The following is a 27,340-nucleotide window of genomic DNA, read 5'->3' on the forward strand; positions in this document are numbered from 1 at the left end:
GTCCGGGCCCCCTAGCGACCATTCTGGTCCAGCTGGTGGGGGGGACACAGCCCTTCAGTGTCATCACAGTAACTAGAGAGGATGGACGGGAATGGCCTCCACCCCTGGGACGATCACTTCTGAAGACAGGAAGTTACATATCACAGAGGGGAGGAGGTCCCAATGAGGAGGAAACAGTGCAGTGGGCTCTGCTGGGCGTGGGTGGGGCCCTGAGACCAGCAGCTGCATCCACACCCACAGCCCTGGCCAAGCCCGGCACTGGGAGTGAGAGGAGCCAGGACTCTAAGTCCCTGCCACTTGCCGTCTCTCGCTGCCTGCTGTCTCATGCTGCCTGCTGTCTCTTGCTGCCTGCATCCTGACCACCTCTAGCGTCAGACCTGAGGCCGGACCAGAAAGTGGAGAGGGTGGAAGAGCCCAGTGGGGCAGTGGACACTCTGCCTCTGTGACAAGGCTCCACTTTGTTCCTGCCTGGGCCTGGCATGGCTGCCAGCGACACCTGTGCTGGAGACACGCCCTCCAGGCGCAGGGCTGTGTGGCTGTCTCCCCCCCTGCTCCTCCTGCTCATTCAAGGTGGGTGGGCCGGGCCTGGACCAGGACGGAGGGGCAGGGCTGCACGGGACGAGGGGCAAGGGTCAGCTAAGAGAGGGCGGTGGGTTGTGGAGAGAGGGCGGGAGGTTGAGGGGCTTCCAGCACCTGCTCACAGGTGACAGGTGGGCTGCAGGGCCCGATCCACAAGGTCAGGACCCCCAACACCCACTGCAGAGTCAGCACTCAGGAAGAGGGGTGCCGTGGAAAGTTACTGGCCCGGGCCGGCGCTGAGGTTCTCTAGGCTAATCCTCCACCTTGCGGTGCCGGCACACCAGGTTCTAGTCCTGGTTGGGGCGCCGGATTCTGTCCCGGTTGCCCCTCTTCCAGGCCAGCTCTCTGCTGTGGCCAGGGAGTGCAGTGGAGGATGGCCCAAGTGCTTGGGCCCTGCACCCCATGGGAGACCAGGAGAAGCACCTGGCTCCTGGATTCGGATCAGTGGGATGCGCAGGCCCCAGCACGCCTGTCATGGCAGCCATTGGAGGGTGAACCAACGGCAAAGGAAGACCTTTCTCTCTGTCTCTCTCTCTCACTGTCCACTCTGCCTGTCAAAAACAAAACAACAACAACAACAACAACAAAACGAAAGTTACTGGCCTGATCATACAGCCTGAAATGCTGTTCGAGCACATCACACACACACGTGTGCACACACACACACACACACACAAGCTGTTTCCTGTGCCCAGCCTTCCCGGCTGTGTGGCCACTTCTGCATTCCCACCCCACCCCCAACTCCAGACTCGGGGGGGGGCAAGCTGTTTTCCAGCGCTGGCCCTCAGCACACGTGACCCACACGTGACTGCCTGGGGAGGGCCCAGCACTCGGGCTTCTCTCTTCCAGGCTGTTTCTGTCTGAGCGGCCCCAGCACTGTGAGAGGCACCGAGGGGGGATCCCTGAGCGTGCAGTGCCGGTACCAGGAAGAACACAGGACGCGGGCCAAATTCTGGTGCCGTCACTGGCGTTTGCCAGGACGGAGAATCGTGATGACGAAACCGCCAGAGCTAGAAGCGCGGAGCGGCCGAGTGTCCATCAGGGACCATCCTGCAAACCTCACCTTCACCGTGACCTTGGAGAACCTCAGCATCCAGGACACGGGCACATACCAGTGTGGGGTGGATGAGCCATGGAAGTGGGACATCTTCCTGGTGATGGTGCTCGTGTCCCCAGGTGAGTCCCCTCGCCCCAGCACCAGGGCTGCCTGAGCAGGAGCTGCCCGTTCCCTCCCTAAGGAGAGCAGTGGGATGGAGGGTGAGGTTGGTCGGTGCTCAGGACCCCCTGTGTGTGTGTCACTATCTGTGAGGGGAGAGGGAGCGCACTGGCTCCTACCCGGTCCCACCCCCTTCTTGATGCTCCACCTCACTGCCCCAGGCCTAAGTCTTCTTGGATGACAGTGGGCGTGGCCCAGGGTCCCCGGATCTTTGCTGCCCTCCTGTCGTCACGAGCCCCACCTCCCGTGGCCCTTCTCCGGGAGCCTCCCTGCGGGGAACTGAACCTGAGTGCACAGCTCCCCTCCCCCCAAGGCTGCCCTGACCCTGGCCCTGCTGCCTTGCACCTGCCACCCACAATCCCAGCAGACAGCCTGGCAGCGGCCACCAGGGGGCAGCAGGGGGAGCCAGGCTCCTGGGTGGGCTTCCCCCATCCTTGCCCCAGGCTGTCCTGTGGGGGAGCCCAGACAGCCCCTGAAAGTGGCTGCTCCCCGGGGCGGGGGGTTGGGGTGGGAAGCGGGTCTGGGGCGGTCACACCCGGGGCTGCTCACGCTCCCTAATGGGACACAGCCTGTCTGAGCGCACCCACGAGGAGCTGCGTTGCCTTCGGGGTCTGCTGACCTTGTCCTGGGCTCCTCTGCTTCCCTCCTTGCTCTCTGGCCATGGGAGGCTCCCTCTGGCCCCCGTGTGGGCTCACACTGAAGAGCAGGGAGCAGAACTCGCACTCGGGGCGCTGGGGCTGACGGGAACGCCTTCTGCCCTGCTGGCTTCCGGAGAAGCCGCTCTCCCCCACGGTCCACTCTCTCTAGATCTTTCTTCCTGGTCATTAGGCCCCTTGGAGAGGGCGGTCCAGGGACCTGCTCGGGGCCAAGGTCTGGGTAGATCCCAGGTTCCAACGTAGAGCGTGGCTCCAGCTGACTGTCCCTGCTCTTGCCTGGTCACGCCCAGGGCCTGGCCAGATGGGCCTGCAGAGTGGACATCGCCCCGGGCTTCCCTGAGAAGGAGGGGTGTGGCTGGGGCGGGCCTGGGCACCGTGTGCACACCTGGCCCTGGAGCACCTGGCCCTGGGACTGGAGAGGGGCCCAGGAGCCTGGGTCAGGCCTGGCTGTGCCACTGGACAAGTTGGCCCTGGGCCCTCCGTCCCTCCCACCCTGGGGGACCTGGTATGTGGGAGTCAGAGCTGTGCCTGCGCGAGGGAGACCCAGGGAGGGCCCCCTGCTGACTTGTGCTTCACCCACAGCCCCGACCCCAGCCCCCAGCTACGGAGGCTCCACAATCCCAGCGATGACCCTGCCAGCACACACCGGAGAGAAGCCCCCTGAGCCCAGCCCACACCCTGGGTAAGGGGCCCGCGTCTGGGTCTGTGCCTCCTGGGGGCTTCTCCTCTGGGTGGGTGTGGCTGTGTCTCCCTCCTCCCAGCCCTGCCTGTACTCATGGTCCCACGCCTCACTGAGAAGGTCCTAGTTGGGGCGGGACCCTCTTCTCAGCCCGGACCCAGGGTGAGCACGTGGACACGGTTCTCGCTCGGCCGGGAGGTCTGACCTGCGGGGTGGAGTCCCACGGGAATGAGCCGGGAGTTGTGGTGTCTGCTGACTGTCTGGAGAGACGGAGGCACTGAAGGTGGGGGCAGTGGGCGGGGTCTGCTGAGCTGCTGTTTTGCAGCCTCGGGGAGCACACGGGTCGTGTGAGTGCCCTGCAGGGTCGGGGGTCAGGCACCCGGGGCGGGAGTCCCGGGCACCCCTGTGCAGGGAGTGCCAATGCCTTGCACAGGAGCCTTCAGGGCTGGCTGGGCTGCACAGGAGCAGCTGCTGTGGGGTGGGGGGCAGGGACCTGGGTGCTCTCTCCCCTCTGCTTCCCTCCGCCCCTCCACCTGGTCACCGGTGCCATCCGACTTTGACAACCCCACCTTCTGAGGCCCAGCAAACCCGAGCTGGGCCGTTCATCCCTCCTTCTCCAACCATCACGTGCCAGGCTTCCACTGCACATGCGCAGGGCAGGCCCTCGCTCCCTCCCTGAGCATAACGACACCAGCCCCTCCAACACGGGGAGTGCTGCCCTGGGAGGGGCAGACAGGAAACAAACAACACCTCGGCACTGACCGCTGCATCCCAGGAGGAGCGGGCCCCAAATGGGGCAGGCGGAGGGGGACTCCCTGGCCGCAGGACTGCCCTGGAGCCCTGCCATGGCGTTGCCTTTCCTGACGTCCACCAGGCGAAGTTCAAGGGCAAGTCTTCGGCTGGCAGTCAGAGGGCCCGGGTCCTTGGCTCAGGGCTGCCCTGTCCAGGTTTGGTCCTGTCCTGGAGTGTAGTGGACACAGGACCTGAGCCACAGGGACAGGAAGGAAGCACAGGGCAGCGGGGCCTCCCTGGGGCCAGGTGAGTCACTGTGTCATGGCGTCCCCTGCAGGTCCCTGCTCGGCAGCGTCCACGGCCTGCTGCTGGTCTTCCTGAAGCTGCCCCTGCTCCTGGCCATGCTGGCTGCTGTCCTGTGGGTGAACCGGCCGCAGCGGGGCCCTGGGCGAGGCCAAGTCAGCTGAGCTGGAAGAGCGCACAGCCTTGATGCCATGGAGGCCCTTGGGGAACAGAAGGATCCGGATTTCCATGAGAATGCTCTCTGCTTTTCCTAACCTGCCAGTGAGGCCTCACAGAGAGGAACGCACCCAGTACACAAGCGATGTGACTGTGACCGCGATGGGCTTGGGACACGCCTCGTACTGCGGGCCATAGCGGCTCACACAGCGCGGGAGCCCCGTCCCCTGCACAGCTCTGCGGAATTCCGGGCTCGCCACTGCCTGGGTTCTGCCAGAGGAGGAAGCACACGGGATGTCCAAGGGGCGTCTCCTTCAGCCTCGTTTGCTCTTGAACTGTGCCGAGAAGAGAGGACCCAGCTTCATTGCTGAGGGCGGGGATGTTCTCGCCCGCGTTGCCCCTGGGAGGGTCGTGGCTGAGCCGGTCCTTTGCAAGCTCTGTGCTCTGTGCATGAAGGCACTGAGACTCGTCTGTCCCTTCTGTCGGTGGCATCGGTCATCTTCTTCTTTGTCTTTGTGCTTCCCCCGCCTTGTTTTTGGCGACTGTTACAACATTCTTAAGGACATCCTTAAGCACATGTCCCCCTGGGTCCCTCGTGTTCACGGCTCCTGGAGTGCAGGCGCCTCCCCAGACTCCATGGCCATGGGCGTGCTTTGCTGTGTTGCTCAGGCAGCTCCCCGCGGACACAACCCCAAAGTGTCTCCCAAGGTCACCGCAGCAGCCGCCCCTCCCACCCGCCGGCCCTTTGCCCCAACCCTGTAGGCCTCTCCAGCCTCCTCCACTGAGGGCAGAAGAAATGGGATCTCTGTGTCGTCATTTGCATGTCATTTGCATTTTCATTGCACAGAGGACCCAGGAGTTGAAGCCCCTCCCACGGGTTTGTTGGCCACCTGGATCACATTGTTGTGAAATGTCTCTTCTGGTCTTCCATCTATTACTTTTTTTAAAATAAGATTTTATTTATTTATTTGACAGGTAGAGTTACAGACAATGAGAATGAGAGACAGAGAGAAAGGTCTTCCATCCGTTGGTTCACTTCTCTTTTTTTTTTTTTTTTTTGACAGGCAGAGTGGACAGTGAGAGAGAGAGACAGAGAGAAAGGTCTTCCTTTGCCTTTGGTTCACCCTCCAATGGCCGCCGCGGCCGGCGCGCTGTGGCCGGCGCACCGCGCTGATCCGATGGCAGGAGCCAGGAGCCAGGTGCTTATCCTGGTCTCCCATGGGGTGCAGGGCCCAAGCACCTGGGCCATCCTCCACTGCACTCCCTGGCCACAGCAGAGGGCTGGCCTGGAAGAGGGGCAACCGGGACAGAATCCGGCGCCCCGACCGGGACTAGAACCCGGTGTGCCGGCGCCGCTAGGCGGAGGATTAGCCTAGTGAGCCGCGGCGCCGGCCCGGTTCACTTCTCAAATGGCTGCAGTGCCCAGAACTGGGCTGATCCAAAGCCAGGAGCCTCCTCCTGGTCTCCCATGTGGGTGCAGGGGCCCAAGCGCTTGGGCCATCTTCTACTGCTTTCCCAGTCCATAGCAGAGAGCTGGACCAGAAGTGGGGCCGCCAGGACTAGGACTGGTGCCCATACGGGATGCTGGTGTCACAGTCGGAGGATTAACCCACTGTGCCACAGCCCGGCCCCTCCATCTATTTCTGTTGTCTGAGTTTTCCTCGGGTGTTTGCAGAAACTCTTTGCAAGTCCTTCGTTAGTCTGTGGGCTCTGAATACACTCTCCTAGTTTGTCAGCTTCATGAGATCTTTGGGAAATGGGTTTTCACTTTCCTGTAGCAAATTATTCAGTATTTTCCTTTATGGTTCATACTTTTTGCAACTGCTTAAGAAACTATTTGTCCCCGGGGCCGGCATTGTGGTGTAACTGCTTAGGCCACTGCCTGCCGTGCCAGCATTCCATACGGGTGTCAGGTTGAATCCTGGCTGCTCCACTTCCAATCCAGCTCATGCTTATGGCCTGAGAAAGCAGTGGAGGATGGCCAAGTCCTGGTGCCTTGCATTATCCATGTGGAAGACCTGGATGAAGCTCCTGACTGCTGGCTTCAGATCGGTGCAGCTCCAGCCCTTGGGGCCACTGGAGAGTGAACCAAAGGACAGAAGACTTCTCTCTCTGTCTCTCCCTTTCAGTGAGTCTGTAACTCTATATCTCAAATAAATAATCTTAAAAAAAGAATTAGTGTTATTTAAGAAAAAGAGAAATCAAAGAAAGGCAGAGTTACAGAGAGGCAGAGAGAGACAGAGAGGTCTTCCATCTTCCATCCACTGGTTCACTCCCTAGGTGGCCCAGCAGCCAGGAACCAGGAGCTTCTTCTGGGTCTCCCATGGGAGTGCAGGGCCCAAGGACTTGGGTCATCTTCCACTGCTATCCCAGGCGCATTAGCAGGGAGCTGGATCAGAAGTAGAGCATGGCACTCAAACGTGCCCATATGGGATGCCGGCTCTGCAGGTGGCGGCTTTACCCGCTACGCCACAGCGCCTGCCCCCATCATAGATCTTGAGGGAGGTCATCCAACTCGCCCACAGCCCTCAGGATGTGGTGCTGCTAAGCCTGCACCGCCGTGGGGGAGGGGCCCAGCTTCCTGCCATCCTGTCTCTGTTAGCTCATTTGGCCAAAATGAGGGTCCTAGCAGCTCTTAAGAAAACTACCCCAATTATGCTGTCGTGACTCTAGGATACGGCCACGGTGGTCGAGGGGCCCAGGACGGGACGGGTGCTGAGATGGGGCTGGCCTCTACACAGGCTGCACCCAGCAGGGATCACATCCAACAGGGGCGGTGTCTGAGGGTCCCTTGGTAGCAGGGACAGCTCAGACGTTGGGTCCACCTGACAGCCCTGGGGTGGTCTGGGCGCTTCCCTGTCTGGCTTTTCCCAGGGGTGTTGTACGCCACCGTGGGTGAGGCTGAGGGAGGCCGCTCTCCTCTCTTTTGGCTGCGGTGTTGCAGGGAGCGTCCTCAAAGAGCCCAGGATTTCATCTCAGCCGAGGACACTGAGTCTGAGAAAGGTCACAGGTGCGAACACGGAGGGAGGGCTCACGAGTTCCCACTGATTAGCTAACACTGCCTTCTGTTCACACCCTCTCTCCCTCCTGGGTTTTGTTCAGTTACGCTGTACCCCCGCCCTAGGAGCACCATGGTCCATCAGCCATTGCGAAGAGCCCCGAGGGTCCGGGCCCCCTAGCGACCATTCTGGTCCAGCTGGTGGGGGGGACACAGCCCTTCAGTGTCATCACGGGAACTAGAGAGGATGGACGGGAATGGCCTCCACCCCTGGGATGATCACTTCTGAAGACAGGAAGTTACATATCACAGAGGGGAGGATGTCCCAATGAGGAGGAAGCAGTGCAGTGGGCTCTGCTGGGCGTGGGTGGGGCCCTGAGACCAGCAGCTGCACGCACACCCACAGCCCTGGCCAAGCCCGGCACTGGGAGTGAGAGGAGCCAGGACTCTAAGTCCCTGCCACTTGCCATCTCTCGCTGCCTGCTGTCTCTCGCTGCCTGCATCAGAACCACCTCTAGCGTCAGACCTGAGGCCGGACCAGAAAGTAGAGAGGGTGGAAGAGCCCAGTGGGGCAGTGGACACTCTGCCTCTGTGACAAGGCTCCACTTTGTTCCTGCCTGGGCCTGGCATGGCTGCCAGCGACACCTGTGCTGGAGACACGCCCTCCAGGCGCAGGGCTGTGTGGCTGTCTCCTCCCCTGCTCCTCCTGCTCATTCAAGGTGGGTGGGCCGGGCCTGGACCAGGACAGAGGGGCAGGGCTGGACGGGACGAGGGGCAAGGGTCAGCTAAGAGAGGGCGGTGGGTTGTGGAGAGAGGGCGGGAGGTTGAGGGGCTTCCAGCACCTGCTCACAGGTGACAGGTGGGCTGCAGGGCCCGATACAGGGGGTCAGGACCCCCAACACCCACTGCAGAGTCAGCACTCAGGAAGAGGGGTGCCGTGGAAAGTTACTGGCCCGGGCCGGCGCTGAGGTTCTCTAGGCTAATCCTCCACCTTGCGGTGCCGGCACACCAGGTTCTAGTCCTGGTTGGGGCGCCGGATTCTGTCCCGGTTGCCCCTCTTCCAGGCCAGCTCTCTGCTGTGGCCAGGGAGTGCAGTGGAGGATGGCCCAAGTGCTTGGGCCCTGCACCCCATGGGAGACCAGGAGAAGCACCTGGCTCCTGGATTCGGATCAGTGGGATGCGCAGGCCCCAGCACGCCTGTCATGGCAGCCATTGGAGGGTGAACCAACGGCAAAGGAAGACCTTTCTCTCTGTCTCTCTCTCTCACTGTCCACTCTGCCTGTCAAAAACAAAACAACAACAACAACAACAACAACAACAAAACGAAAGTTACTGGCCTGATCATACAGCCTGAAATGCTGTTCGAGCACATCACACACACACGTGTGCACACACACACGTGTGCACGCACATACACACACACACAAGCTGTTTCCTGTGCCCAGCCTTCCCGGCTGTGTGGCCACTTCTGCATTCCCACCCCACCCCCAACTCCAGACTCGGGGCGGGGGCAAGCTGTTTTCCAGCGCTGGCCCTCAGCACACGTGACCCACACGTGACTGCCTGGGGAGGGCCCAGCACTCGGGCTTGTGTCTTCCAGGCTGTTTCTGTCTGAGCGGCCCCAGCACTGTGAGCGGCACCGAGGGGGGATCCCTGAGCGTGCAGTGCCGGTACCAGGAAGAACTCAGGATTCGGGCCAAATTCTGGTGCAGTCACCCGTGTTTGCCAGCACAGGAGATCGTGAAGACAAAACTGCCAGAGGAAGAAGCGCGGAGCGGCCGAGTGTCCATCAGGGACCATCCTGCAAACCTCACCTTCACCGTGACCTTGGAGAACCTCAGCATCCAGGACGCGGGCACATACCAGTGTGGGGTAAATGAGCCATGGAAGTGGGACATCTTCTTCCTGGTGATGGTGCTCGTGTCCCCAGGTGAGTCCCCTCGCCCCAGCACCAGGGCTGCCTGAGGCCAGGGCTGCCCGTTCCCTCCCTAAGGAGAGCAGTGGGATGGAGGGTGAGGTTGGGCCGGTGCTCAGGACCCCCTGTGTGTGTGTCACTATCTGTGAGGGGAGAGGGAGCGCACTGGCTCCTACCCGGTCCCACCCCCTTCTTGACATTCCACCACACTGTCCCAAGGCCTAAGTCTTCTTGGATGACAGTGGGCGTGGCCCAGGGTCTTTGCTGCCCTCCTGTCGTGATGAGCCCCACCTCCCGTGGCCCTGTCTCCCCTGGGGGGAACTGAACCTGAGTGCACAGCTCCCCTCCCCTCAAGGCTGCCCTGACCCTGGCCCTGCTGCCTTGCACCTGCCACCCACAATCCCAGCAGACAGCCTGGCAGCGGCCACCAGGGGGCAGCAGGGGGAGCCAGGCTCCTGGGTGGGCTTCCCCCATCCTTGCCCCAGGCTGTCCTGTGGGGGAGCCCAGACAGCCCCTGAAAGTGGCTGCTCCCCGGGGCAGGGGGTTGGGGTGGGAAGCGGGTCTGGGGCGGTCACACCCGGGGCTGCTCACGCTCCCTAATGGGACGCAGCCTGTCTGAGCGCACTCACGAGGAGCTGTGTTGCCTTTGGGGTCTGCTGACCTTGTCCTGGGCTCCTCTGCTTCCCTCCTTGCTCTCTGGCCATGGGAGGTGCCCTCTGGCCCCCGTGTGGGCTCACACTGAAGAGCAGGGAGCAGAACTCGCACTCGGGGCGCTGGGGCTGACGGGAACGCCTTCTGCCCTGCTGGCTTCCGGAGAAGCCGCTCTCCCCCACGGTCCACTCTCTCTAGATCTTTCTTCCTGGTCATTAGGCCCCTTGGAGAGGGCGGTCCGGGGACCTGCTCGGGGCCAAGGTCTGGGTAGATCCCAGGTTCCAACGTAGAGCGTGGCTCCAGCTGACTGTCCGTGCTCTTGCCTGGTCACGCCCAGGGCCCGGCCAGATGGGCCTGCAGAGTAGACATCGCCCCGGGCTTCCCTGAGAAGGAGGGGTGTGGCTGGGGCGGGCCTGGGCACCGTGTGCACACCTGGCCCTGGAGCACCTGGCCCTGGGACTGGAGAGGGGCCCAGGAGCCTGGGTCAGGCCTGGCTGTGCCACTGGACAAGTTGGCCCTGGGCCATCCGTCCCTCCCACCCTGGGGGACCTGGTATGTGGGAGTCAGAGCTGTGCCTGCGCGAGGGAGACCCAGGGAGGGCCCCCTGCTGACTTGTGCTTCACCCACAGCCCCACCCACAGCCCCGACCCCAGCCCCCAGCTACGGAGGCTCCACAATCCCAGTGACGACCCTGCCAGCACACACTGGAGAGAAGCCCCCTGAGCCCAGCCCACACCCTCGGTAAGGGGCCCGCGTCTGGGTCTGTGCCTCCTGGGGGCTTCTCCTCTGGGTGGGTGTGGCTGTGTCTCCCTCCTCCCAGCCCTGCCTGTACTCATGGTCCCACGCCTCACTGAGAAGGTAATAGTTGGGGCGGGACCCTCTTCTCAGCCCGGACCCAGGGTGAGCACGTGGACACGGTTCTCGCTCGGCCGGGAGGTCTGACCTGCGGGGTGGAGTCCCATGGGAATGAGCCGGGAGTTGTGGTGTCTGCTGACTGTCTGGAGAGACGGCAGCACTGAAGGTGGGGGCAGTGGGCGGGGTCTGCTGAGCTGCTGTTTGCAGCCTCGGGGAGCACGCGGGTCCTGTGAGTGACCTGCAGGGTCGGGGGTCAGGCACCCGGGGCGGGAGTCCCGGGCACCCCTGTGCAGGGAGTGCCAATGCCTTGCACAGGAGCCTTCAGGGCTGGCTGGGCTGCACAGGAGCAGCTGCTGTGGGGTGGGGGGCAGGGACCTGGGTGCTCTCTCCCCTCTGCTTCCCTCCGCCCCTCCACCTGGTCACCGGTGCCATCCGACTTTGACAACCCCACCTTCTGAGGCCCAGCAAACCCGAGCTGGGCCGTTCATCCCTCCTTCTCCAACCATCACGTGCCAGGCTTCCACTGCACATGCGCAGGGCAGGCCCTCGCTCCCTCCCTGAGCATAACGACACCAGCCCCTCCAACACGGGGAGTGCTGCCCTGGGAGGGGCAGACAGGAAACAAACAACACCTCGGCACTGACCGCTGCATCCCAGGAGGAGCGGGCCCCAAATGGGGCAGGCGGAGGGGGACTCCCTGGCCGCAGGACTGCCCTGGAGCCCTGCCATGGCGTTGCCTTTCCTGACGTCCACCAGGCGAAGTTCAAGGGCAAGTCTTCGGCTGGCAGTCAGAGGGCCCGGGTCCTTGGCTCAGGGCTGCCCTGTCCAGGTTTGGTCCTGTCCTGGAGTGTAGTGGACACAGGACCTGAGCCACAGGGACAGGAAGGAAGCACAGGGCAGCGGGGCCTCCCTGGGGCCAGGTGAGTCACTGTGTCATGGCGTCCCCTGCAGGTCCCTGCTCGGCAGCGTCCACGGCCTGCTGCTGGTCTTCCTGAAGCTGCCCCTGCTCCTGGCCATGCTGGCTGCTGTCCTGTGGGTGAACCGGCCGCAGCGGGGCCCTGGGCGAGGCCAAGTCAGCTGAGCTGGAAGAGCGCACAGCCTTGATGCCATGGAGGCCCTTGGGGAACAGAAGGATCCGGATTTCCATGAGAATGCTCTCTGCTTTTCCTAACCTGCCAGTGAGGCCTCACAGAGAGGAACGCGCCCAGTACACACAGGATGTGCCTGTAACCCGCGGTGGTGTTTGGGGCACACCTCGCACTGCGGGCCACAGCAGCTCACACAGCGCGGGAGCCCCGTCCCCTGCACAGCTCTGCGGAATTCCGTGCTTGCCACTGCCTGGGTTCTGCCAGAGGAGGAAGCACACGGGATGTCCAAGGGGCGTCTCCTTCAGCCTCGTTTGCTCTTGAACTGTGCCGAGACGAGAGGACCCAGCTTCATTGCTGAGGGCGGGGATGTTCTCGCCCGCGTTGCCCCTGGGAGGGTCGTGGCTGAGCCGGTCCTTTGCAAGCTCGTGCTCTGTGCATGAAGGCACTGAGACTCGTCTGTCCCTTCTGTTGGTGGCATCGGTCATCTTCTTCTTTGTCTTTGTGCTTCCCCCTCCTTGTTTTTGGCGACTGTTACAACATTCTTGAGGACATCCTTAAGCACATGTCCCCCCGGGTCCCTCGTGTTCGCGGCTCCTGGAGTGCAGGCGCCTCCCTAGACTCCAGGGCCATGGCCGTGCTTTGCTGTGTTGCTCAGGCAGCTCCCCGCGGACACAACCCCAAAGTGTCTCCCAAAATCACCGCAGCAGCCGCCCCTCCCACCCGCCGGCCGGCCCTTCGCCCCAACCCTGTAGGCCTCTCCAGCCTCCTCCACTGAGGGCAGAAGAAATGGGATCTCTGTGTCGTCATTTGCATGTCATTTGCATTTTCATTGCACAGAGGACCCAGGAGTTGAAGCCCCTCCCACGGGTTTGTTGGCCACCTGGATCACATTGTTGTGAAATGTCTCTTCTGGTCTTCCATCTATTACTTTTTTTTTAAATAAGATTTTATTTATTTATTTGACAGGTAGAGTTACAGACAATGAGAGGGAGAGACAGAGAGAAAGGTCTTCCATCCGCTGGTTCACTTCTCAAACGGCTGCAGTGCCCAGAACTGGGCTGATCCAAAGCCAGGAGCCTCCTCCTGGTCTCCCATGCAAGTGCAGGGGCCCAAGCGCTTGGGCCATCTTCTGCTGCTTTCCCAGGCCATAGCAGAGAGCTGGACCAGAAGTGGAGCCGCCAGGACTAGGACTGGCGCCCATACGGGATGCTGGTGTCACAGTCGGAGGATTAACCCACTGTGCCACAGCCCGGCCCCTCCATCTATTTCTGTTGTCTGAGTTTTCCTCGGGTGTTTGCAGAAACTCTTTGCAAGTCCTTCGTTAGTCTGTGGGCTCTGAATACACTCTCGTAGCTTGTCAGCTTCATGAGATCTTTGGGAAATGGGTTTTCACTTTCCTGTAGCAAATTATTCAGTATTTTCCTTTATGGTTCATACTTTTTGCAACTGCTTAAGAAAGTATTTGTCCCCGGGGCCGGCTTTGTGGTGTAACTGCTTAGGCCATCGCCTGCAGTGCCAGCATCCCATACGGGTGTCGGTTTGAGTCCTGGCTGCTCCGCTTCCAATCCAGCTCATGCTTATGGCCTGAGTAAGCAGTGGAGGATGGCCAAGTCCTGGTGCCTTGCATTATCCATGTGGAAGACCTGGATGAAGCTCCTGACTGCTGGCTTCAGATCGGTGCAGCTCCAGCCCTTGGGGCCACTGGAGAGTGAACCAAAGGACAGAAGACTTCTCTCTCTGTCTCTCCCTTTCAGTGAGTCTGTAACTCTATATCTCAAATAAATAATCTTAAAAAAAGAATTAGTGTTATTTAAGAAAAAAAAGAAATCAAAGAAAGGCAGAGTTACAGAGAGGCAGAGAGAGACAGAGAGGTCTTCCATCTTCCATCCACTGGTTCACTCCCTAGGTGGCCCAGCAGCCAGGAACCAGGAGCTTCTTCTGGGTCTCCCATGGGAGTGCAGGGCCAAGGACTTGGGTCATCTTCCACTGCTATCCCAGGCGCATTAAGAGGGAGCTGGATGGGAAGCAGAGCATGGCACTCAATCGTGCCCATATGGGATGCCGGCTCTGCAGGTGGCGGCTTTACCCGCTACGCCACAGCGCCGGCCCCCATCATAGATCTTGAGGGAGGTCATCCATCTCGCCCACAGCCCTCGGGATGTGGTGCTGCACTAGCCTGCACCGCCGTGGGGGAGGGGCCCAGCTTCCTGCCATCCTGTCTCTGTTAGCTCATTTGGCCAAAATGAGGGTCCTAGCAGCTCTTAAGAAAACTACCCCAATTATGTGGTCGTGACTCTAGGATACGGCCACGGTGGTCGAGGGGCCCAGGACGGGACGGGTGGTGAGATGGGGCTGGCCTCTACACAGACTGCACCCAGCAGGGATCACGTTGCAGAGGGGTGGTGTCTGGGGGTCCCTTGGTAGCAGGGACAGCTCAGACGTTGGGTCCACCTGACAGCCCTGGGGTGGTCTGGGCGCCTCCCTGTCTGGCTTTTCCCAGGGGTGTTGTACGCCGCGGTGGGCGAGGCCGAGGGAGGCCGCTCTCCTCTCTTTTGGCTGCGGTGTTGCAGGGAGCGTCCTCAAAGAGCCCAGGATTTCATCTCAGCCGAGGACACTGAGTCTGAGAAAGGTCACAGGTGCGAACACGGAGGGAGGGCTCACGAGTTCCCACTGATTAGCTAACACTGCCTTCTGTTCACACCCTCTCTCCCTCCTGGGTTTTGTTCAGTTACGCTGTACCCCCGCCCTAGGAGCACCATGGTCCATCAGCCATTGCGAAGAGCCCCGAGGGTCCGGGCCCCCTAGCGACCATTCTGGTCCAGCTGGTGGGGGGGACACAGCCCTTCAGTGTCATCACAGTAACTAGAGAGGATGGACGGGAATGGCCTCCACCCATGGGGCGATCACTTCTGAAGAGAGGAAGTTACATATCACAGAGGGGAGGAGGTCCCAATGAGGAGGAAACAGTGCAGTGGGCTCTGCTGGGCATGGGTGGGGCCCTGAGACCAGCAGCTGCATCCACACCCACAGCCCTGGCCAAGCCCGGCACTGGGAGTGAGAGGAGCCAGGACTCTAAGTCCCTGCCACTTGCCGTCTCTCGCTGCCTGCTGTCTCTCGCTGCCTGCATCAGAACCACCTCTAGCGTCAGACCTGAGGCCGGACCAGAAAGTGGAGAGGGTGGAAGAGCCCAGTGGGGCAGTGGACACTCTGCCTCTGTGACAAGGCTCCACTTTGTTCCTGCCTGGGCCTGGCATGGCTGCCAGCGACACCTGTGCTGGAGACACGCCCTCCAGGCGCAGGGCTGTATGGCTGTCTCCCCCCCTGCTCCTCCTGCTCATTCAAGGTGGGTGGGCCGGGCCTGGACCAGGACGGAGGGGCAGGGCTGCACGGGACGAGGGGCAAGGGTCAGCTAAGAGAGGGCGGTGGGTTGTGGAGAGAGGGTGGGAGGTTGAGGGGCTTCCAGCACCTGCTCACAGGTGACAGGTGGGCTGCAGGGCCCGATCCACGAGGTCAGGACCCCCAGCACCCACTGCAGAGTCAGCACTCAGGAAGAGGGGTGCCTTGGAAAGTTACTGGCCCGGGCCGGCGCCGCGGCTCACTAGGCTAATCCTCCACCTTGCAGTGCCGGCACGCCAGGTTCTAGTCCCGGTCAGGGCGCCGGATTCTGTCCCGGTCGCCCCTCTTCCAGGCCAGCTCTCTGCTATTGCCCGGGAGTGCAGTGGAGGATGGCCCAAGTGCTTGGGCCCTGCACCCCATGGGAGACCAGGAGAAGCACCTGGCTCCTGCCTTCGGATCAGTTGGATGCCCAGGCCGCAGAGCGCCAGCCACGGTGGCCATTGGAGGGTGAACCAACGGCAAAGGAAGACCTTTCTCTCTGTCTCTCTCTCTCACTGTCCACTCTGCCTGTCAAAAATAAAAAAAAAAAAAAACCCGAAAGTTACTGGCCTGATCATACAGCCTGAAATGCTGTTCGAGCACATCACACACACACGTGTGCACACACACACGTGCGCACACACACACGTGCGCACACACACATGTGCATGCACATACACACACACACAAGCTGTTTCCTGTGCCCAGCCTTCCCGGCTGTGTGGCCACTTCTGCATTCCCACCCCACCCCCAACTCCAGACTCGGTGGGGTGGGGCAAGCTGTTTTCCAGCGCTGGCCCTCAGCACACGTGACCCACGAGTGACTGCCTGGGGAGGGCCCAGCACTCGGGCTTGTGTCTTCCAGGCTGTTTCTGTCTGAGCGGCCCCAGCACTGTGAGCGGCACCGAGGGGGGATCCCTGAGCGTGCAGTGCCGGTACGAGGAAGAACACAGGATGCGGGCCAAATTCTGGTGCCGTCACCCGTGTTTGCCAGGACAGAAGATCGTGAAGACAAAACTGCCAGAGGTAGAAGCGCGGAGCGGCCGAGTGTCCATCAGGGACCATCCTGCAAACCTCACCTTCACCGTGACCTTGGAGAACCTCAGCATCCAGGACGCGGGCACATACCAGTGTGGGGTGGATGTGCCACAGGGGTGGGACACCTTCTTCCTGGTGACGGTGCTCGTGTCCCCAGGTGAGTCCCCTCGCCCCAGCACCAGGGCTGCCTGAGGCCAGGGCTGCCCGTTCCCTCCCTAAGGAGAGCAATGGGATGGAGGGTGAGGTTGGGCCGGTGCTCAGGACCCCCTGTGTGTGTGTCACTATCTGTGAGGGGAGAGGGAGCGCACGGGCTCCTACCCGGTCCCACCCCCTTCTTGACATTCCACCTCACTGCCCCAAGGCCTAAGTCTTCTTGGATGACAGTGGGCGTGGCCCAGGGTCTTTGCTGCCCTCCTGTGGTCACGAGCCCCACCTCCCGTGGCATGTCTCCGGGAGCCTCCCTGCAGGGAATGAACCTGAGTGCACAGCTCCCCTCCCCTCAAGGCTGCCCTGACCCTGGCCCTGCTGCCTTGCACCTGCCACCCACAGTCCCAGCAGACAGCCTGGCAGCGGCCACCAGGGGGCAGCAGGAGGAGCCAGGCTCCTGGGTGGGCTTCCCCCATCCTTGCCCCAGGCTGTCCTGTGGGGGAGCCCAGACAGCCCCTGAAAGTGGCTGCTCCCCGGGGCGGGGGGTTGGGGTGGGAAGCGGGTCTGGGGCGGTCACACCCGGGACTGCTCACGCTCCCTAATGGGACGCAGCCTGTCTGAGCGCACCCACGAGGAGCTGTGTTGCCTTCGGGGTCTGCTGACCTTGTCCTGGGCTCCTCTGCTTCCCTCCTTGCTCTCTGGCCATGGGAGGCTCCCTCTGGCCCCCGTGTGGGCTCACACTGAAGAGCAGGGAGCAGAACTCGCACTCGGGGCGCTGGGGCTGACGGGAACGCCTTCTGCCCTGCTGGCTTCCGGAGAAGCCGCTCTCCCCCATGGTCCACTCTCTCTAGATCTTTCTTCCTGGTCATTAGGCCCCTTGGAGAGGGCGGTCCAGGGACCTGCTCGGGGCCAAGGTCTGGGTAGATCCCAGGTTCCAACGTAGAGCGTGGCTCCAGCTGACTGTCCCTGCTCTTGCCTGGTCACGCCCAGGGCCCGGCCAGATGGGCCTGCAGAGTGGACATCGCCCCGGGCTTCCCTGAGAAGGAGGGGTGTGGCTGGGGCGGGCCTGGGCACCGTGTGCCTTTCCCCAGGTGCTCAGATCCCCCCGCCAAACTGAAAGAGCACACCTGGCCCTGGAGCACCTGGCCCCGGGACTGGAGAGGGGCCCAGGAGCCTGGGTCAGGCCTGGCTGTGCCACTGGACAAGTTGGCCCTGGGCCCTCCGTCCCTCCCACCCTGGGGGACCTGGTGTGTGGGAGTCAGAGCTGTGCCTGCGCGAGGGAGACCCAGGGAGGGCCCCCTGCTGACTTGTGCTTCACCCACAGCCCCACCCACAACCCCGACCCCAGCCCCCAGCTACGGAGGCCCCACAATCCCCGTGACGACCCTGCCAGCACACACCGGAGAGAAACCCCCTGAGCCCAGCCCACACCCTGGGTAAGGGGCCCGCGTCTGGGTCTGTGCCTCCTGGGGGCTTCTCCTCTGGGTGGGTGTGGCTGTGTCTCCCTCCTCCCAGCCCTGCCTGTACTCATGGTCCCACGCCTCACTGAGAAGGTCCTAGTTGGGGTGGGGCCCTCTTCTCAGCCTGGACCCAGGGTGAGCACGTGGACACGGTTCTCGCTCGGCCGGGAGGTCTGACCTGCGGGGTGGAGTCCCACGGGAATGAGCCTGGAGTTGTGGTGTCTGCTGACTGTCTGGAGAGACGGTGGCACTGAAGGTGGGGGCAGTGGGTGGGGTCTGCTGAGCTGCTGTTTTGCAGCCTCGGGGAGCACGCGGGTCCTGTGAGTGACCTGCAGGGTCGGGGGTCAGGCACCCGGGGCGGGAGTCCCGGGCACCCCTGTGCAGGGAGTGCCAATACCTTGCACAGGAGCCTTCAGGGCTGGCTGGGCTGCACAGGAGCAGCTGCTGTGGGGTGGGGGGCAGGGACCTGGGTGCTCTCTCCCCTCTGCTTCCCTCCGCCCCTCCACCTGGTCACCGGTGCCATCCTACTTTGACAACCCCACCTTCTGAGGCCCAGCAAACCCGAGCTGGGCCGTTCATCCCTCCTTCTCCAACCATCACGTGCCAGGCTTCCACTGCACATGCGCAGGGCAGGCCCTCGCTCCCTCCCTGAGCATAACGACACCAGCCCCTCCAACACGGGGAGTGCTGCCCTGGGAGGGGCAGACAGGAAACAAACAACACCTCGGCACTGACCGCTGCATCCCAGGAGGAGCGGGCCCCAAATGGGGCAGGCGGAGGGGGACTCCCTGGCCGCAGGACTGCCCTGGAGCCCTGCCATGGCGTTGCCTTTCCTGACGTCCACCAGGCGAAGTTCAAGGGCAAGTCTTCGGCTGGCAGTCAGAGGGCCCGGGTCCTTGGCTCAGGGCTGCCCTGTCCAGGTTTGGTCCTGTCCTGGAGTGTAGTGGACACAGGACCTGAGCCACAGGGACAGGAAGGAAGCACAGGGCAGCGGGGCCTCCCTGGGGCCAGGTGAGTCACTGTGTCATGGCGTCCCCTGCAGGTCCCTGCTCGGCAGCGTCCACGGCCTGCTGCTGGTCTTCCTGAAGCTGCCCCTGCTCCTGGCCATGCTGGCTGCTGTCCTGTGGGTGAACCGGCCGCAGCGGGGCCCTGGGCGAGGCCAAGTCAGCTGAGCTGGAAGAGCGCACAGCCTTGATGCCATGGAGGCCCTTGGGGAACAGAAGGATCCGGATTTCCATGAGAATGCTCTCTGCTTTTCCTAACCTGCCAGTGAGGCCTCACAGAGAGGAACGTGCCCAGTACACAAGCGATGTGCCTGTAACCGCGGTGGTGTTTGGGGCACGCCTCGCACTGCGGGCCATAGCGGCTCACACAGCGCGGGAGCCCTGTCCCCTGCACAGCTCTGTGGAATTCCGGGCTCGCCACTGCTGGGTTCTGCCAGAGGAGGAAGCACACGGGATGTCCAAGGGGCGTCTCCTTCAGCCTCGTTTGCTCTTGAACTGTGCCGAGACGAGAGGACCCAGCTTCATTGCTGAGGGCGGGGATGTTCTCGCCCGCGTTGCCCCTGGGAGGGTCGTGGCTGAGCCGGTCCTTTGCAAGCTCTGTGCTCTGTGCATGAAGGCACTGAGACTCGTCTGTCCCTTCTGTCGGTGGCATCGGTCATCTTCTTCTTTGTCTTTGTGCTTCCCCCTCCTTGTTTTTGGCGACTGTTACAACATTCTTGAGGACATCCTTAAGCACATGCCCCCCTGGGTCCCTCGTGTTCGCGGCTCCTGGAGTGCAGGCGCCTCCCCAGACTCCAGGGCCATGGGCGTGCTTTGCTGTGTTGCTCAGGCAGCTCCCCGCGGACACAACCCCAAAGTGTCTCCCAATGTCACCCTAGCCGCCGCCCCTCCCACCCGCCGGCCCTTCGCCCCAACCCTGTAGGCCTCTCCAGCCTCCTCCACTGAGGGCAGAAGAAATGGGATCTCTGTGTCGTCATTTGCATGTCATTTGCATTTTCATTGCACAGAGGACCCAGGAGTTGAAGCCCCTCCCACGGGTTTGTTGGCCACCTGGATCACATTGTTGTGAAATGTCTCTTCTGGTCTTCCATCTATTACTTTTTTTAAAAATAAGATTTTATTTATTTGACAGGTAGAGTTACAGACAATGAGAGGGAGAGACAGAGAGAAAGGTCTTCCATCCGCTGGTTCACTTCTCAAATGGCTGCAGTGCCCAGAACTGGGCTGATCCAAAGCCAGGAGCCTCCTCCTGGTCTCCCATGCAAGTGCAGGGGCCCAAGCGCTTGGGCCATCTTCTACTGCTTTCCCAGGCCGTAGCAGAGAGCTGGACCAGAAGTGGAGCAGCCGGGACTAGGACTGGCGCCCATACGGGATGCTGGTGTCACAGTCGGAGGATTAACCCACTGCGCCACAGCCCGGCCCCTCCGTGTATTTCTGTTGTCTGAGTTTTCCTCGGGTGTTTGCAGAAACTCTTTGCAAGTCCTTCGTTAGTCTGTGGGCTCTGAATACACTCTCCTAGTTTGTCAGCTTCATGAGATCTTTGGGAAATGGGTTTTCACTTTCCTGTAGCAAATTATTCAGTATTTTCCTTTATGGTTCATACTTTTTGCAACTGCTTAAGAAAGTATTTGTCCCCGGGGCCGGCGTTGTGGTGTAACTGCTTAGGCCACTGCCTGCCGTGCCAGCATCCCATACGGGTGTCAGGTTGAATCCTGGCTGCTCCTCTTCCAATCCAGCTCATGCTTATGGCCTGAGAAAGCAGTGGAGGATGGCCAAGTCCTGGTGCCTTGCATTATCCATGTGGAAGACCTGGATGAAGCTCCTGACTGCTGGCTTCAGATCGGTGCAGCTCCAGCCCTTGGGGCCACTGGAGAGTGAACCAAAGGACAGAAGACTTCTCTCTCTGTCTCTCCCTTTCAGTGAGTCTGTAACTCTATATCTCAAATAAATAATCTTAAAAAAAGAATTAGTGTTATTTAAGAAAAAGAGAAATCAAAGAAAGGCAGAGTTACAGAGAGGCAGAGAGAGACAGAGAGGTCTTCCATCTTCCATCCACTGGTTCACTCCCTAGGTGGCCCAGCAGCCAGGAACCAGGAGCTTCTTCTGGGTCTCCCATGGGAGTGCAGGGCCCAAGGACTTGGGTCATCTTCCACAGCTATCCCAGGCGCATTAGCAGGGAGCTGGATGGGAAGTAGAGCATGGCACTCAAACGTGCCCATATGGGATGCCGGCTCTGCAGGTGGCGGCTTTACCCGCTACGCCACAGCGCCTGCCCCCATCATAGATCTTGAGGGAGGGTCATCCATCTCGCCCACAGCCCTCAGGATGTGGTGCTGCTAAGCCTGCACCGCCGTGGGGGAGGGGCCCAGCTTCCTGCCGTCCTGTCTCTGTTAGCTCATTTGGCCAAAATGAGGGTCCTAGCAGCTCTTAAGAAAACTACCCCAATTATGCTGTCGTGACTCTAGGATACGGCCACAGTGGTCAAGGGGCCCAGGACGGGACGGGTGGTGAGATGGGGCTGGCCTCCACACAGGCTGCACCCAGCAGGGATCACATCCAACAGGGGCGGTGTCTGAGGGTCCCTTGGTAGCAGGGACAGCTCAGACGTTGGGTCCACCTGACAGCCCTGGGGTGGTCTGGGCGCTTCCCTGTCTGGCTTTTCCCAGGGGTGTTGTACGCCGTGGTGGGCGAGGCCGAGGGAGGCCGCTCTCCTCTCTTTTGGCTGCGGTGTTGCAGGGAGCGTCCTCAAAGAGCCCAGGATTTCATCTCAGCCGAGGACACTGAGTCTGAGAAAGGTCACAGGTGCGAACACGGAGGGAGGGCTCACGAGTTCCCACTGATTAGCTAACACTGCCTTCTGTTCACACCCTCTCTCTCCCTCCTCAGTTTTGTTCAGTTACGCTGTACCCCCGCCCTAGGAGCACCATGGTCCATCAGCCATTGCAAAGAGCCCCGAGGGTCCGGGCCCCCTAGCGACCATTCTGGTCCAGCTGGTGGGGGGGACACAGCCCTTCAGTGTCATCACAGTAACTAGAGAGGATGGAGGGGAATGGCCTCCACCCCTGGGACGATCACTTCTGAAGACAGGAAGTTACATATCACAGAGGGGAGGAGGTCCCAATGAGGAGGAAACAGTGCAGTGGGCTCTGCTGAGCGTGGGTGGGGCCCTGAGACCAGCAGCTGCACGCACACCCACAGCCCTGGCCAAGCCCGGCACTGGGAGTGAGAGGAGCCAGGACTCTAAGTCCCTGCCACTTGCCATCTCTCGCTGCCTGCTGTCTCTCGCTGCCTGCATCAGAACCACCTCTAGCGTCAGACCTGAGGCCGGACCAGAAAGTAGAGAGGGTGGAAGAGCCCAGTGGGGCAGTGGACACTCTGCCTCTGTGACAAGGCTCCACTTTGTTCCTGCCTGGGCCTGGCATGGCTGCCAGCGACACCTGTGCTGGAGACACGCCCTCCAGGCGCAGGGCTGTGTGGCTGTCTCCTCCCCTGCTCCTCCTGCTCATTCAAGGTGGGTGGGCCGGGCCTGGACCAGGACAGAGGGGCAGGGCTGGACGGGACGAGGGGCAAGGGTCAGCTAAGAGAGGGCGGTGGGTTGTGGAGAGAGGGCGGGAGGTTGAGGGGCTTCCAGCACCTGCTCACAGGTGACAGGTGGGCTGCAGGGCCCGATACAGGGGGTCAGGACCCCCAACACCCACTGCAGAGTCAGCACTCAGGAAGAGGGGTGCCGTGGAAAGTTACTGGCCCGGGCCGGCGCTGAGGTTCTCTAGGCTAATCCTCCACCTTGCGGTGCCGGCACACCAGGTTCTAGTCCTGGTTGGGGCGCCGGATTCTGTCCCGGTTGCCCCTCTTCCAGGCCAGCTCTCTGCTGTGGCCAGGGAGTGCAGTGGAGGATGGCCCAAGTGCTTGGGCCCTGCACCCCATGGGAGACCAGGAGAAGCACCTGGCTCCTGGATTCGGATCAGTGGGATGCGCAGGCCCCAGCACGCCTGTCATGGCAGCCATTGGAGGGTGAACCAACGGCAAAGGAAGACCTTTCTCTCTGTCTCTCTCTCTCACTGTCCACTCTGCCTGTCAAAAACAAAACAACAACAACAACAACAACAACAACAAAACGAAAGTTACTGGCCTGATCATACAGCCTGAAATGCTGTTCGAGCACATCACACACACACGTGTGCACACACACACGTGTGCACGCACATACACACACACACAAGCTGTTTCCTGTGCCCAGCCTTCCCGGCTGTGTGGCCACTTCTGCATTCCCACCCCACCCCCAACTCCAGACTCGGGGCGGGGGCAAGCTGTTTTCCAGCGCTGGCCCTCAGCACACGTGACCCACACGTGACTGCCTGGGGAGGGCCCAGCACTCGGGCTTGTGTCTTCCAGGCTGTTTCTGTCTGAGCGGCCCCAGCACTGTGAGCGGCACCGAGGGGGGATCCCTGAGCGTGCAGTGCCGGTACGAGGAAGAACACAGGATGCAGGCCAAATTCTGGTGCCGTCACCGGTGTTTGCCAGGACGAGAGATCGTGATGACAAAACCGCCAGAGCTAGAAGCGCGGAGCGGCCGAGTGTCCATCAGGGACCATCCTGCAAACCTCACCTTCACCGTGACCTTGGAGAACCTCAGCATCCAGGACGCGGGCACATACCAGTGTGGGGTGGATGTGCCACAGGGGTGGGACATCTTCTTCCTGGTGACGGTGCTCGTGTCCCCAGGTGAGTCCCCTCGCCCCAGCACCAGGGCTGCCTGAGGCCAGGGCTGCCCATTCCCTCCCTAAGGAGAGCAGTGGGATGGAGGGTGAGGTTGGGCCGGTGCTCAGGACCCCCTGTGTGTGTGTCACTATCTGTGAGGGGAGAGGGAGCACACTGGCTTCTACGCGGTCCCACCCCCTTCTTGATGCTCCACCTCACTGCCCCAGGCCCAAGTCTTCTTGGATGACAGTGGGCGTGGCCCAGGGTCCCCGGATCTTTGCTGCCCTCCTGTCGTCACGAGCCCCACCTCCCGTGGCCCTGTCTCCGGGAGCCTCCCTGGGGGGAACTGAACCTGAGTGCACAGCTCCCCTCCCCCCAAGGCTGCCCTGACCCTGGCCCTGCTGCATTGCACCTGCCACCCACAATCCCAGCAGCCAGCCTGGCAGCGGCCACCAGGGGGCAGCAGGGGGAGCCAGGCTCCTGGGTGGGCTTCCCCCATCCTTGCCCCAGGCTGTCCTGTGGGGGAGCCCAGACAGCCCCTGAAAGTGGCTGCTCCCCGGGGCGGGGGGTTGGGGTGGGAAGCGGGTCTGGGGCGGTCACACCCGGGGCTGCTCATGCTCCCTAATGGGACGCAGCCTGTCTGAGCGCACCACGAGGAGCTGCGTTGCCTTCGGGGTCTGCTGACCTTGTCCTGGGCTCCTCTGCTTCCCTCCTTGCTCTCTGGCCATGGGAGGTGCCCTCTGGCCCCCGTGTGGGCTCACACTGAAGAGCAGGGAGCAGAACTCGCACTCGGGGCGCTGGGGCTGACGGGAACGCCTTCTGCCCTGCTGGCTTCCGGAGAAGCCGCTCTCCCCCACGGTCCACTCTCTCTAGATCTTTCTTCCTGGTCATTAGGCCCCTTGGAGAGGGCGGTCCGGGGACCTGCTCGGGGCCAAGGTCTGGGTAGATCCCAGGTTCCAACGTAGAGCGTGGCTCCAGCTGACTGTCCCTGCTCTTGCCTGGTCACGTCCAGGGCCCGGCCAGATGGGCCTGCAGAGTGGACATCGCCCCGGGCTTCCCTGAGAAGGAGGGGTGTGGCTGGGGCGGGCCTGGGCACCGTGTGCCTTTCCCCAGGTGCTCAGATCCCCCCGCCAAACTGAAAGAGCACACCTGGCCCTGGAGCACCTGGCCCCGGGACTGGAGAGGGGCCCAGGAGCCTGGGTCAGGCCTGGCTGTGCCACTGGACAAGTTGGCCCTGGGCCATCCGTCCCTCCCACCCTGGGGGACCTGGTGTGTGGGAGTCAGAGCTGTGCCTGCGCGAGGGAGACCCAGGGAGGGCCCCCTGCTGACTTGTGCTTCACCCACAGCCCCGGCCACAGCCCCGACCCCAGCCCCCAGCTACGGAGGCCCCACAATCCCAGTGACGACCCTGCCAGCACACACCGGAGAGAAACCCCCTGAGCCCAGCCCACACCCTGGGTAAGGGGCCCGCGTCTGGGTCTGTGCCTCCTGGGGGCTTCTCCTCTGGGTGGGTGTGGCTGTGTCTCCCTCCTCCCAGCCCTGCCTGTACTCATGGTCCCACGCCTCACTGAGAAGGTCCTAGTTGGGTTGGGTCCTCTTCTCAGCCCGGACCCAGGGTGAGCACGTGGACACGGTTCTCGCTCGGCCGGGAGGTCTGACCTGCGGGGTGGAGTCCCACGGGAATGAGCCTGGAGTTGTGGTGTCTGCTGACTGTCTGGAGAGACGGTGGCACTGAAGGTGGGGGCAGTGGGCGGGGTCTGCTGAGCTGCTGTTTTGCAGCCTCGGGGAGCACACGGGTCGTGTGAGTGACCTGCAGGGTCGGGGGTCAGGCACCCAGGGGCGGGAGTCCCGGGCACCCCTGTGCAGGGAGTGCCAATGCCTTGCACAGGAGCCTTCAGGGCTGGCTGGGCTGCACAGGAGCAGCTGCTGTGGGGTGGGGGGCAGGGACCTGGGTGCTCTCTCCCCTCTGCTTCCCTCCGCCCCTCCACCTGGTCACCGGTGCCATCCGACTTTGACAACCCCACCTTCTGAGGCCCAGCAAACGCGAGCTGGGCCGTTCATCCCTCCTTCTCCAACCATCACGTGCCAGGCTTCCACTGCACATGCGCAGGGCAGGCCCTCGCTCCCTCCCTGAGCATAACGACACCAGCCCCTCCAACACGGGGAGTGCTGCCCTGGGAGGGGCAGACAGGAAACAAACAACACCTCGGCACTGACCGCTGCATCCCAGGAGGAGCGGGCCCCAAATGGGGCAGGCGGAGGGGGACTCCCTGGCCGCAGGACTGCCCTGGAGCCCTGCCATGGCGTTGCCTTTCCTGACGTCCACCAGGCGAAGTTCAAGGGCAAGTCTTCGGCTGGCAGTCAGAGGGCCCGGGTCCTTGGCTCAGGGCTGCCCTGTCCAGGTTTGGTCCTGTCCTGGAGTGTAGTGGACACAGGACCTGAGCCACAGGGACAGGAAGGAAGCACAGGGCAGCGGGGCCTCCCTGGGGCCAGGTGAGTCACTGTGTCATGGCGTCCCCTGCAGGTCCCTGCTCGGCAGCGTCCACGGCCTGCTGCTGGTCTTCCTGAAGCTGCCCCTGCTCCTGGCCATGCTGGCTGCTGTCCTGTGGGTGAACCGGCCGCAGCGGGGCCCTGGGCGAGGCCAAGTCAGCTGAGCTGGAAGAGCGCACAGCCTTGATGCCACGGAGGCCCTTGGGGAACAGAAGGATCTGGGTTTCCATGAGAATGCTCTCTGCTTTTCCTAACCTGCCAGTGAGACCCACACAGAAATGAACGCGGCCAATACACACGCGATGTGCCTGTAACCCGCGGTGGTGTTTGGGGGATGCCTCGCACTGCGGGCCACAGCAGCTCACACAGCGCGGGAGCCCCGTCCCCTGCACAGCTCTGCGGAATTCCGGGCTTGCCACTGCCTGGGTTCTGCCAGAGGAGGAAGCACACGGGATGTCCAAGGGGCGTCTCCTTCAGCCTCGTTTGCTCTTGAACTGTGCCGAGACGAGAGGACCCAGCTTCATTGCTGAGGGCGGGGATGTTCTCGCCCGCGTTGCCCCTGGGAGGGTCGTGGCTGAGCCGGTCCTTTGCAAGCTCTGTGCTCTGTGCATGAAGGCACTGAGACTCATCTGTCCCTTCTGTCGGTGGCATCGGTCATCTTCTTCTTTGTCTTTGTGCTTCCCCCTCCTTGTTTTTGGCGACTGTTACAACATTCTTAAGGACATCCTTAAGCACATGCCCCCCCCCCGGGTCCCTCGTGTTCGCGGCTCCTGGAGTGCAGGCGCCTCCCCAGACTCCATGGCCATGGCCGTGCTTTGCTGTGTTGCTCAGGCAGCTCCCCGCGGACACAACCCCAAAGTGTCTCCCAAAATCACCCCAGCAGCCGCCCCTCCCACCCGCCGGCCCTTTGCCCCAACCCTGTAGGCCTCTCCAGCCTCCTCCACTGAGGGCAGAAGAAATGGGATCTCTGTGTTGTCATTTGCATGTCATTTGCATTTTCATTGCACAGAGGACCCAGGAGTCGAAGCCCCTCCCACGGGTTTGTTGGCCACCTGGATCACATTGTTGTGAAATGTCTCTTCTGGTCTTCCATCTATTACTTTTTTTAAAATAAGATTTTATTTATTTATTTGACAGGTAGAGTTACAGACAATGAGAGGGAGAGACAGAGAGAAAGGTCTTCCATCCGCTGGTTCACTTCTCAAATGGCTGCAATGGCCAGAACTGGGCTGATCCAAAGCCAGGAGCCTCCTCCTGGTCTCCCATGCAAGTGCAGGGGCCCAAGCGCTTGGGCCATCTT

General features: G+C 61.8%; 3 protein-coding genes across 4 annotated transcripts; all 3 read left to right on the forward strand.

Moving 5' to 3' along the window:
* The first annotated feature begins 244 nt into the window (after nt 1-244).
* On the forward strand, nt 245-27,018 carry LOC103346273 (CMRF35-like molecule 6). 2 transcript variants are annotated; one of them, XM_008252142.4, is made up of 4 exons: nt 245-570; nt 1,429-1,755; nt 24,897-25,008; nt 26,075-27,018. In XM_008252142.4, the coding sequence occupies exons 1-4, from the start codon at nt 480-482 to the stop codon at nt 26,202-26,204; spliced, it is 660 nt and encodes a 219-aa protein (XP_008250364.2). In that variant the 5' UTR covers nt 245-479; the 3' UTR covers nt 26,205-27,018. The 2 variants fall into 2 exon arrangements, with proteins under 2 accessions (XP_008250364.2, XP_069916456.1); XM_070060355.1 differs by lacking the exons at nt 245-570; nt 1,429-1,755 and adding exons at nt 22,049-22,363; nt 23,245-23,574.
* LOC138842967 (CMRF35-like molecule 6) lies at nt 7,738-12,733 on the forward strand. Its single transcript, XM_008252140.4, has 4 exons — nt 7,738-8,038; nt 8,920-9,249; nt 10,515-10,626; nt 11,692-12,733. The coding sequence occupies exons 1-4, from the start codon at nt 7,948-7,950 to the stop codon at nt 11,819-11,821; spliced, it is 663 nt and encodes a 220-aa protein (XP_008250362.3). The 5' UTR covers nt 7,738-7,947; the 3' UTR covers nt 11,822-12,733.
* Nucleotides 14,808-19,828, forward strand: LOC138846022 (CMRF35-like molecule 6). The gene is made up of 4 exons (XM_070060356.1): nt 14,808-15,171; nt 16,069-16,398; nt 17,713-17,824; nt 18,891-19,828. The coding sequence occupies exons 1-4, from the start codon at nt 15,081-15,083 to the stop codon at nt 19,018-19,020; spliced, it is 663 nt and encodes a 220-aa protein (XP_069916457.1). The 5' UTR covers nt 14,808-15,080; the 3' UTR covers nt 19,021-19,828.
* Nucleotides 27,019-27,340: the final 322 nt, after the last annotated feature.

Source organism: Oryctolagus cuniculus, chromosome 17 (genome assembly GCF_964237555.1).
Source record: "Oryctolagus cuniculus chromosome 17, mOryCun1.1, whole genome shotgun sequence".
Classification (NCBI taxonomy): Eukaryota; Metazoa; Chordata; class Mammalia; order Lagomorpha; family Leporidae; genus Oryctolagus; species Oryctolagus cuniculus.